This window comes from Mandrillus leucophaeus, unplaced genomic scaffold (genome assembly GCF_000951045.1).
Source record: "Mandrillus leucophaeus isolate KB7577 unplaced genomic scaffold, Mleu.le_1.0 Scaffold58, whole genome shotgun sequence".
In the NCBI taxonomy this organism is placed as follows: domain Eukaryota; kingdom Metazoa; phylum Chordata; class Mammalia; order Primates; family Cercopithecidae; genus Mandrillus; species Mandrillus leucophaeus.
In genome coordinates, this window is record NW_012106252.1 from 3,891,800 (window position 1) to 3,902,681 (window position 10,882).

At 59.3% G+C, this 10,882-nt stretch overlaps 1 protein-coding gene across 3 annotated transcripts; it reads right to left on the reverse strand.

The window, feature by feature from the left end:
• Positions 1–1,115: 1,115 nt before the first annotated feature.
• GRB7 (growth factor receptor-bound protein 7) lies at positions 1,116–10,470 on the reverse strand. Of its 3 annotated transcripts, none has more exons than XM_011998996.1 (15): positions 10,240–10,470; positions 5,920–6,133; positions 5,660–5,810; positions 5,323–5,479; positions 5,076–5,197; positions 4,908–4,985; positions 4,201–4,338; positions 3,745–3,855; positions 3,423–3,521; positions 3,085–3,165; positions 2,870–2,986; positions 2,624–2,684; positions 2,412–2,499; positions 2,212–2,305; positions 1,116–1,647 (listed from the first exon to the last, which is right to left on the reverse strand). In XM_011998996.1, exons 2-15 carry the CDS (start codon positions 6,072–6,074, stop codon positions 1,501–1,503), a joined length of 1,599 nt encoding a protein of 532 aa, XP_011854386.1. In that variant the 5' UTR covers positions 6,075–6,133; positions 10,240–10,470; the 3' UTR covers positions 1,116–1,500. The 3 variants fall into 3 exon arrangements, with proteins under 3 accessions (XP_011854386.1, XP_011854387.1, XP_011854388.1); XM_011998997.1 differs by lacking the exon at positions 10,240–10,470 and adding an exon at positions 9,981–10,088; XM_011998998.1 differs by lacking the exon at positions 10,240–10,470 and adding an exon at positions 9,451–9,597.
• Between the last annotated feature and the right edge of the window lie 412 nt (positions 10,471–10,882).

Consider the following 10,882-nt stretch of genomic DNA (forward strand, 5'->3'; position numbering starts at 1 on the left):
GCCACCATGCCCCAGCTAATCTGTGTATTTTTAGTAGAGATGGGGTTTTGCCATGTTGGCCAGGCTGGTCTCGAATTCCTGACCTCAGCCTCCCAAAGTGCTGGGATCCGCCTGCCTCAGCCTCCCAAAGTGCTGGGATCACAGCTGTGAGCCGCCGCGCCCGGCCAGGAGTGGTGGATTTAGACTTGGGAAAGATCACTCTGGGTGCTGAAGGATGTGTTGGAGAGCGAAGCCAGATGCAGGGGGCTGAATGCTAGCAGGTTCCATTTATATGGCTTTCTGGAAGGGGCAGAACTAGGACAGAAAGGTTTCAGGTTGGGGAGGAGGGAGCAGGGTTGGTAGTAGGGGACACAGGGACTTGTGGGGGGCAATGGGGCCGTTCTGTGTCTTGGTGGTGGGGCTGGATGCATAACTGTGTACATGCTGCGGCCAACTGTCCCACCAGCTAGTCCAGGACCAGCGGAGAACAAGCATGCTGTTGGACTCATCTGCAACTCCCAGGCCCTGTTAGTTACCCCTCTAGGCTTAGACCGTCAGAAAATCTCTCCGGGATGATGGTCTCTTGTCCATTCACTTAGCAATGACTGGGCGCCCACTATGTGTCAGGCTGCATGGTGGGCACTGGAGACTCTCAGATAACTATGACCACTCCTGCCCTTGAGGAACACCCAGGCAGGCAGGGACATGGCCTCGATCCATTTGACACTTTCACCAAGGCCTCCACAGGTGCCCACCTCTCTGGGTCTCCCCCCCCACGCCTTTTTTTTTTTTCCAGACAGCGTCTCACTCTGTCACCCAGGCTGAGTGCAGTGGTGCAATCTCAGTTCACTGCAGCCTTGATATCCCAGGCTCAAGGGACAAGGGATCCTCCCACCTCAGCCTCCTGAGTAGCTGGGACTACAGGTACCCACCACCACGCCCGGCTCATTTTTTTATTTTTTGTTGGGATAGGGTCTTGCCATGTTGCCCAGGCTGGTCTCAAACTCCTGGACTCAAGTGATCCTCCTACCTTGGCCTCCCAAAGTGCTGGATTATAGGCGTGAGCCACCACGCCCAGCTCTGGTTCCCTTCTTGACTTCAGCCAGCCAGGCCTTGCTAGACAGAACTCATAGGTATATCAAAAAATAATCTTTATTGTCACTGGTATAAAACAGAGCAGATCAACTGGCCTCTCAGTCTGTACAGAGTGTGGGGCATGAGACTGCCTGGGCTGCCCCCAATTCTCCCAGAATGCCCTGCCCTAGAGCAGCAACTCTGGAGCTAGGAGAAGGGGAGGGGCCACCCCAGGCCTTCCCTTGAGGAGAGGAGTCAGGAGTGAACTGGAGCAGGGGCTGGTTTCTACCTGAGGGAGGCAAAGAAGCAGAGGAGAAAACTGGAGTGGGGGAACCCTTCCGCTCCTCATCCCGTTCCCCGCTGCCACGTCCCAGAGTCCACTGGATGGCTGGAGAGGCGGTGGGCAGCCTGAAGGCGGGCTGAGGCATGAGCCAGTCCATGGCCTGGTCAGAGGGCCACCCGCGTGCAGCAGTGGCGCAGCAAGCATGGCAGGATGCCGCGGTTCAGCTGGTGGAACTCCACGAGCTGCAGCAGGTCAGTGAAGCGGGTCTGGCCATCATCCATGCTGAAGTACAGGCGGCCCTCCTCCTCGCTCTGGGGTACAGTGGAGGGGGGGAAGGTCAGGGAGGGGCCCGAGGCTTAGGGAGCTCCCTCCTGGGCCAGGGCCCCACCCATTTCATTTTCTTCTTTTTTTCTTTTCTTTTCTTTCTTTTCTTTTTTCTTTTTCTTCTTTTTTTTTTTGAGACAGGGTTTTCTCACTCTGTCATCCAGGCTGGAGTGTGGTGGTGCCACCATGGCTCACTGCAGCCTTGACCCTCTGGGCTCAAGCAATGCTCCCACCTCAGCCTCCTGAGTAGCTGGGACTACAGGTGTGCACCACCATGCCTGGCTCATTTTTAAATTATTTGTAGAGATGGGGTCTCCCTGTGTTGCCCAGGCTGGTCTCGAACTCCTGGGCTCAAACCATTCTCCCACCTTGGCCTTCCCAAGTGCTGGGATTACAGGTGTGAGCCACCGCACTCAGCCTCCCACTTCTTGGGCAGGGAAAAGGGAGACGCACTAGGGGCCAGGGAGCCTCTGGAGGGGCCTGGTGAGGAGGACAGGTTGCTGGGAGTCCTGTGTCTCATTGCAGGACTCCGGGGACGCAGGGAAGCTCACCGGCAGGATGAGATAATGCTTCACTTTCTGCAGGTGGCACAAAGAGAGGACAAAGCCCTGGGGGTTCCGCTGACTCTCCCGGACCAGGAACAGGCTGCCAGAAGACAGGAGATAGGGCAGCCTTACCCGAGGACCCATGGCTGCCACCTGGACCCCGGTCTCTCTTATCCCTGGGTCTGTTGCCCGGCCCTGCCCCTTACCCGTCTACTAAGCCCTGCTGTCCAATAAGCCGCTGGCTCTCCTCACGGGAAATGCGCCCGTGGAACCAGAGTTGGGTGCGGTGGATGGCTGCGGTGGGGAAGGACATGGGCAGTCACTTTGGGGAGGGGACCCCTATACCATCTGCTCCCCACTGAGAATGCAAAGAGAAGTCGAGGCAGCCCCTGCCCCAGGACTCAGGGCCATCACACACCTGCACTGAGGCTCGTGCCGGAGGCCGGCGTAGGCAGGCTGAGGCGGTGGTTTGTCTTCTTCTGTGGAGCAGTGGGAGATATGGGAGAGTCGGGGTGTGCTTGGGGGCATTACCCAGCACCTCAGGAAGGTAGAGCACTTCTCCCCAGCCAGGGGGCCTCCCCCTGCCCCTCTTCCTCCCTCCTATTTCAGGGATCCCACCCAGAGAGTGGGTCCCCAGCACAAACACACAGGCAGCAGGCCTCACCCTCCAGGCGTGGGCCTCCTCCAGGGCCACACTCAGAGCCTCCCGGGGGTTCTCGATGACGCGCCCAGCATGGCCAGAGAAGTCCATGGCCACCAGGGTATTATCTGAGACACTTCTCTGGAGATGGAAGGAGAGGGGAGAGGTCAGAACAGGGCCCAGGTACCCCTAAGACAGGGCCTGCATGCCCACCCTTCCATCCCCTTGTGTGCACTCACCAAGGGTGGGGAACCCAAACAAGGCGGACGCAGATGGCGAGACTGTGCCTGCTGGTAATTCCTGTACAGCTGCACCCCGTACTGGGGGTGGGGAGAGAAAGAGCGCTTGAGGTCGAGAGGTCCTGGGGGCGTGGCTGTGACCCCCCTTCAAACCAGGACTTGCCCAGACTAGGGCTGTGTTTCTGCCTTCAATGGGCGCTTCCTGTAACTTCAGGCTTGGACTGAGCATTATCAGAGAGCAAGGCTGTGATGCCCTCCTAATTCCTGAGACTTCCTGGGGGCAGAGCTGGGAATCCCTCTGGCCAGGTCAGCCCCCCATGCCACTCCCAGGGTCTCACCTTGAAGAGGCGGAAGGCAGCCAGCCAGCAGGTGCGGCTCTGCTCATCTTCACTGCAGAAGATCCGAAGCCCCTTGTGGCCATTTCGAAGCTTGTTGGGCTGCGGAGAGAGGAAACTGGCTGGTCCTGTATCTGCCTTTGGGACCACATGTCTGTCCCTGCTCCACAGAGCACAGCAGGATCCAGGGAGTTTCCAGCAGGCCAGGGTGCAGGGAGAGGAGTCTGGGCATCTGAATTGGGACTCAGAAGCCCTAGGCAGGATCCAGGGGCCTGAGCAGTTCCTGCTTCCGCAGGCCAGGGGCCAGGCCTGGCCAGGTCTTCACCTTGACACAGAAGCCGAAGTCGGTGGGCATCCCGTAGAGCTTGCGGCCTTGCATCACCACGTACACGTTGGACTCGTTCACATCTGCCACGTACTGCAGGTGCCTCGGATCCTGAGCAGCACGAGTGAGCGGGACTTGGTACAGGTGGACCCCACCCGCTATTACCTCCCCCCACAAGCCAGGTGGGGAGATTTCAGGACCAGAGAGGGGCAGGGGAGTACCCAGGGTCACATAGCAAATAGAAGTAGAGCCAGGACTTAAACTCAGGTCATCTTTTCTCCTGCTACCTCCCTGGGCAGGTGAGCTGGGCAAGGATGTAGGGAGAGATGGTAAACTGGAGGTGGTTGGCCTGGGGGGCACGGGGGGAGAAGGGCTCAGGGGTTCCAGCAGAGAAGGGGCAACTTCTAAAAGGACCAGGGACTGCAGAGGCTGGAGCTGGCACTCTCAAGACCTCACCTTAGAGGTGCCCTTGGTGGAGTAATAGAGGCCAGATCGGCGCAAGAAGCAGAAAAAGCGTTTCCAAAGCTTCCGTCCTGAACCCCGCAGCTGCAGAAAGCCCTGGATCTCAGGGAAGCTGCCAGCATTCAGGAAGTTCTGAGCCAGAGAGGAGGAGAAGAGAGTGGGAGGTCTGACCTCCTCCCTTCCCCTCTACCACCAGGACGTCTTCTCTTTCTTTTGGAGATGGGGTCTTATGCGAGTGCGGTGGCATGATCACAGCTCACTGCAACCTCGACCTCCCGAGCTCAAGTGATCCTCCCACCTCAGCCTCCCAAGCACCTGAGACCAGGCTCATGCCACCATTCCTGGCCTTTTCCTTTTCTTTTTTTTTTGGAGAGACAAGGTCTCACTATGTTGCCCAGGGTGGTCTCAAACTTCTGGGCTCAGGTAATCCTCCTGCCTCAACCTCCCAAAGTCCTGGGATTACAGGCATGAGCCACCACACCCAGCCCACCCTCAGGTTTTTACAAGGAAATGCTCCACATGCATTTCTCGCCCCCATTTAACAGAAGAAACTGATGCTCAGGCAGGGAAAGTGACTTGTCCCCAGTCACACAGGACTGTGGTTTGGCTCTTTCTACTACATAGAGGGGAGGCACAGGACCTAAGGGCGGAGAAGCACTGGTCAGTTCTGGGGAGTCGTGAAATGGGGGGGGTCTCCCCACCTGGATGAGGTCTTCATGGGATATACCAGTGTGTGCATCGAGACAGCTGGAGACCATTTTTTCTGGGAACAGGGAGTGCTGAGGGCAGAAAAGTGTCAGGGGTCAGGGCTCCAGTGTCCGGTTCAGGCTCAGGGCATCCCAGCGCCCAGACAGCCCTCACACACTCACTGGGGAGCTCTTGAACAGTTCGTACTTGGCGAAGTTTTTCCGGAAGACGAAGCGGCTATCTCCGCCCACGGGCCAGGCAGCCTGCACTTCCACCACGGACTCGTGGTCCTCCAAACCCCGCTCTGGGGTCAAGGGCAAAAAGCAGGGGTTATTGGAGATCAACCAGATCTCCCAGATGAGTCACATGACTAGCCCAAGATGCGAGACATCACCTCCCGGCCTGGGTAGTTCCACGCACCCGACTTACCCAGTGCTAGGTGGGGGTGGCACTCCACCAGCCCCCAGGTCTCGTCGCTCAAAGCGTGAGCTCGCTGCACCAGCATTTCACACACATGGCGGGCTGTGGCACCTGCCGCCACCTCCACAGACCTGCAGGCCCCGTCCTCACTGTACACCTTTACTACCTGTGCCCCAGGAATTGCAGATGACTTGAGGGGAGGCAAAGGGTGATTCCTTCCCTTTCCGCACCTGCTAGACCCTCAGGGACTCCTAACCAAGATCCCCCGCCTCCATGGAGATGGCTGTCTATCTCCCACAGACCCAGAAGCCCTGCATCCCTCCCTTCCCTCTGAGGGACAACTCACATGGGGGCGGCTGGCATCGCGGGGGAGCAGCCCTCTTGCACTAGAGGGGCCCCCAAGAATGGGGCTCTGTGAGGGAGGACTGCAGAGCTCAGGGAAGGGGTTGGGGATGGAGGGGAGGGAGGTGGCACGCCGCTCCTCCTCTCGAAGTTTCCTGTGGCAAGAAGAGAAAGGGAGAGAGGTGTGGGGAAAGGAGCAGTGGCCTGCAAGCCTCTGTGTATTATCCAGCACTGACCTCCCCCAAGCCCCACATCCCATCGTACCTGCCGGTGGCTGGGATGAGGAGAGGCTGGGACCTCTTTACCTCCTCAGGCAGAGGGGTATCAGGGGGCCGGGGAGTCCCAGGAGGGGTCCCGGGGGCTGGGCAAAGGTCTTCCGGAGAGCTGCCAAGATGAGGTGGAGACAGATCCAGCTCCATGGCATCTGAGGGAGAGAGGGGCAGAATGGAACCAGTTGTGTCAGTTGTGTGCCCTTGTCCTGGGGAGAGGGGACTAGAGAAATCAGACCTCCTGACCTCACACGGTGGTTAGGGTGCCCCTCAGAGTTTACCTAGCACCTCACTGCTCTAACTGGAGTTTCCCTGAAGCCCTTGGGGAAGGACAGAATGAGCCTCATTTTATAAAAGGGGACACTGAGTCTCTGAGAAGGAAGCATTCTTACCCTCAGTCACAGGTGAGTCGGGGAGTAGAACCTGGTGCCCTGAGTCACAGGTGAGTCACGAGTAGAACCTGGTGTCTAGACTCCAAGTCCAGTGCTCTTTCTGTGTTTTTGTGTTTTTTTTTTTTTCACTGCAACCTCTGCCTCCTGGGTTCAAGCGATTCTCTTGCCTTAACCTCCCGAGTAACTGGGATTATAGGTGCATGCCACCATGCCCAGCTAATTTTTGTACTTTTAGTAGAGATAGGGTTTCACCACGTTGGCCAGGCTGGTCTCGAACTCCTGATCCGTCCGCCTTGGCCTCCCAAAGTGCTGGGATTACAGGCGTGAGCCACTGCGCCCGGCTCCAGTGCTCTTTCTTTAGCACAAAGTTGCTCACAGGAAGAGCTGAGGGTCCACCCACCACAAGCCTGGTGGTCACAACAGATTTCACAACCCACACACTCTCAGGCTCAGCCCTCAGGGTCAGGGCAAAGGTCCACTCCTTTGCCTCCACGCGTGGGGCACTCACTGCTCCAGGCACTGCCCGGGTTTTTCCAGCACTGTGTTGCCAGACCCAGTTGCCAGAGCCTGTTTGTACCTGGTGAAGTTTGGCCTGCCCAAGGGATGAGTGATGCAGGGGGGAGAAGGAGGTGGGGAAGGATGGGAGCCAGAAAGTCAGGAGAGCCGGCTCCGCTTCAGTGCAAGGGGGAGAGCAGACCTGGGGTAGGCGTCCTGGCCACAGCAGCCCCTAAACCTTGCGTACTCTCCCCAGGCCATCCTCCTGCCCAACTCTTTCCTGAGGCTCCAATGCTAGAGCCACTTCCTCTGAGAAGCCTTCCTGGCTTTCCACATTCTGAGTGAACGACTCCCTCTCAGCACTGTGCAGGGGCTACATCATCCATTACTGCGCACCTGTCCTATCCACTCATTTGTCCAAGGGCACCCGGTACCCCCAGGCAAGGCCAATCTCACCCATGTCTTATCACTTACAGGGGCTGCACAGACACTCAGGACAAGTAAAGACAGGAGGGACGGCAAAGGCGAGCACTAGAGGTGGAGGTGGGGCTGGCCCCTCTTCCTCAGGAACCAGGCAGACCCCTTTGGCTGGACTGAGACCTGGGAGAACCTGCAATCCCAGCCCCTAGCCTGTTCTCCGAACACTGGGCCAGTACTATGAGGCCACCTGGGGCACCTGGGATTGACCCCTCAGGAGGGCGCAGGCACCTGACCCCTCAGTGAGGGCATCAGGGGATTTGGGGGACAGGTGAGTCAGGGCAGGCGGGACAACACTGCCTAGGGCTCTCCATTCAACCTTGACTCATCCACACAACTTCCTGGCTTAGGAGAAACAAAAACAGCCCTGCCTCTACCCTCCCCCCAACTCCCCAACCCAATGGTAGCCACAGCCGAATGGGGGAGGCATGGGGCTGGGAACAGGATGGGGGAGGAACATGTGGGGCCTGAGGCTCCTCTGACATCACCTCCTCCTCCCCACCCTCGGCCTAGCTCCAGGCCAGGTGGGACCTGTGATCTGCTCTCACCCCCAGTGCCAAACCACCGCCTTGCCAGGGAGTCCCTCACCTGGGAAAGAGAGAGGCAATGCCCAGCCTGGATTCAGAGGCCCATTTGGAGAGAAGCCAGCGTCCCAGCGGTGCCCCTCCCCACCCAAAGCATCGCTCAGAGCCCCCGCCCCGTGTGGATGAGGTTCCTCCCGACACATTCTCCTGGGTGTCCCGGCCAGAGGGGTACCACAGGAGCAGGAGCAGAAAGGGAAGACACCCAAAAAGACAGACAACCAGACAGGATGAAAGGCCAGGGAGGGGGCCCAGGGTCCTGCCAGGAGGGGCAAGATATACCCGCCACCCGCTAGCAAGAGACACCAGCACCTCAATATCAGAACACGATCCCCTACTCCCACCCCAGTCTACCCCCCAAACAGCCCCGGTCTCCAAACAGCCCTGGTGACTTCATTCCAGGTTGCAGGGGGCCAACAGTGGGGTGGGGAGAGGAGCAGAGAATTCAGGAGGGCAGCGCTTGGAAGGGGTTAGAAGTGGATTTGAATCACATTACAGCCTGGCCTCAGAGATCAGAGAGGGCCAGCCCAAGGCTGGGGTTTGCCTTCAGATCCCCCCACCCGGGCCCTTCAGCCCCTTCTAAGGCTGGAGGCGGGTGGAATCCTCAAGACCAAAGGGGTGAGCAGGGAGGGGAAGGGGTCCTGGCTGTAGGCCTGGCAGCTTAGAGATCTGGAATTTTGAAACTGAGGCACCGGGAAAGTTTCGGTTGGAAAAACCGACCCCCAAAATCAGTTTGTCCCCTCAACGAGGTAACTCCGGCGGTGTCTTCCCAGCTGCCTCCTCCCCCAGTGGCTCCAGCCCCACCCGCGTTCCCGTCCTCCCAACCTCCTTGTTTACTTCCTGAATCACGCCCCACCTGGCTGGCCCTAAGGGCGGGTGGCGGGGCCCGGTGTTCAGGGCCAACAGAAAACAACTCTACTTCCCAGAGTAGGGGGAAGGGCTTGCGGGACTGAGGCCTGGGCCAGGGGCCTGGATGTGGCGGGAGCGTCCCTGTCCGCCCAGTACTCCACGCCCTGCCCCCACGGGACAAGCTTATAACCTTTTAGGGTGCAGGGCCCAGGTGAGAAGGTGAGAAACCCCTGGATGACTCCTAGTGGAAGGGAGGACCCAGGACTCTGAGGCCCCGCCCACTCTCACTCAGGAAAAATACCCAATGAGAGAAGGCGGGGCAGCTCTTTTAAAGTTTAATTCGGGAAGAATGCTGGAGTGTCTGTGCGGTTAATCATTACAGGCTGCCTGCTTCCATGAGGTCCCCCCACCCCGCACACAGCAGGATGTCAGGAGAGAGCAGAGTCCAAGACCGGCGGACCAAAAGGGAGCATTCCTGGTGGGCAGTGAGGCTGGAGCGGGGCGGCGAGGGGGGGGGTTCCACCTTGCCGGCAGGTGCATTCTCTGTCCTCAATCTGCCAGGGAGACCCAGACCGGGTACGTGGGTCTCTCCTTAGCCTCATCAAGCAGAGGAAACAATCTGCCATCCCCTACCCCACTCTCCCCAGGCCCCACCGCACTGCAGAGCCCCTCACCCACCCCTCTAGCCTTCCTGGCCACTTCATGCTGAAGCCAGGAGGGACCCCGGCTCACCCGGCCTCCACTTTCCCACCCGAGGGCCGGAGGCGGTGTTGCTGAGCAGGGCATACAGTCTGGAGAGATGGAGCCTCAACAATTTAGAGGATCCCTCTCCTTCACCGTCCTCCAAAGTGGAGGGGGCCCTCCCCACATCTCCCCGCAGCCCGCGGAGACGTCTGTCTTAGAGACTTGGGGAAACCCAAACTGGGGTAAACTGGGCGAGCCAGGGAGTGAGGGCGGCTCTCCCGGGGTGTGCGGGGAGGGGCCAGTTTCAGCGGGAAAGCCAAGTCGGAGGAGAGAATCAGGTCTTCCTTCCCATTCTCGCTGCTGGCTTCGGGGAGGTGTACCGGGAGGGAACAAGGAGGGCTGGAAACCAGGATGGGGACGAAAGAGGGCGGGTGGGGAGGAGGGGGCGGGGTGGGAGATGGGAGGAAAAGAGAAAAGTGGGAGGCCGAGCAACCCAGCAGGAGACCCAGCCTTTCCCTACCGGCCCCCAGACCGGCCGTGCCTGCCCCCAAAGGATGAATGCCCGCTTGGGTTCTTACCTGAACCCCGAACATCAGGACACCCGGCTGGGACCACGTCTTCAGGGAGGGAGACGCCAGGCCCTTAAGTACCTGTCCCCCTCCAGCCCCCGCCCCGGGCCTGACATCACCGAGCGGGGGAGGGGGAGAGCCAGGTGGCTCCAATCCGCCCACCTGGGCCGACGGCCAGTTCGGCCGGAGACGGGCACAGCCTGGGGCCCTGGTGCGGCTGGGGGTTGCCTGGCAGGCTGTTGTCTGAGACCGATCTCTGTCCCCTTACCTGGAGGAGCCCCAGCAGGAGTAGCAGGACACCCGTTCCGAAGTCTGGCTCCGTCTAGGAAACCCCAGATTCCTGGATTTTATTTCAGATCCACTCCCGCTTCTCTACAGGTGGTAGGAGGGTATCCCGACTTCGGACAGAGAAGTCAGGGCCGGGGGAGCCCTGTGTGTCCAGATTCCAGGCCCAAGGAAACTAAAATTATCTTGGGCAGATGGGGGCGTGTCCAGGGGAGGCGCCTGGGAGGAGGAAGCCTGGGAGGAGGGTGGGGACTCCCTGACACTCTACGCCAACTGGGATTGTTTTTGCCCTTCCTAGCCTGGCAGCAGGTGCCAAGATAGGGTGCAGGTGCCTAGGAAGAGGCGGGGAAGACAGCCGAACAGACAGCACCAACAGCGAAGATCAAGAGTCCCGACCACCTGGGAGGGCGGGGGGAGGGTCTGAGGGCTGCAAGGTAAAGGGAACCACCCGTCCACTCCTCCCAAACATCCTCCCTGAACCTGGTCTGTTCATTGGCCAAGCCAGGGGGCACTTCTGCAGCTGTGGATCCCACCCCATGGGGCAAAGAGCACCCTGCCAAGGAGGGACGCCAGCCACGGGGGTGTCCAGCAACATGGCCTGCCCGTCGATCTGCAGGCACCCATAC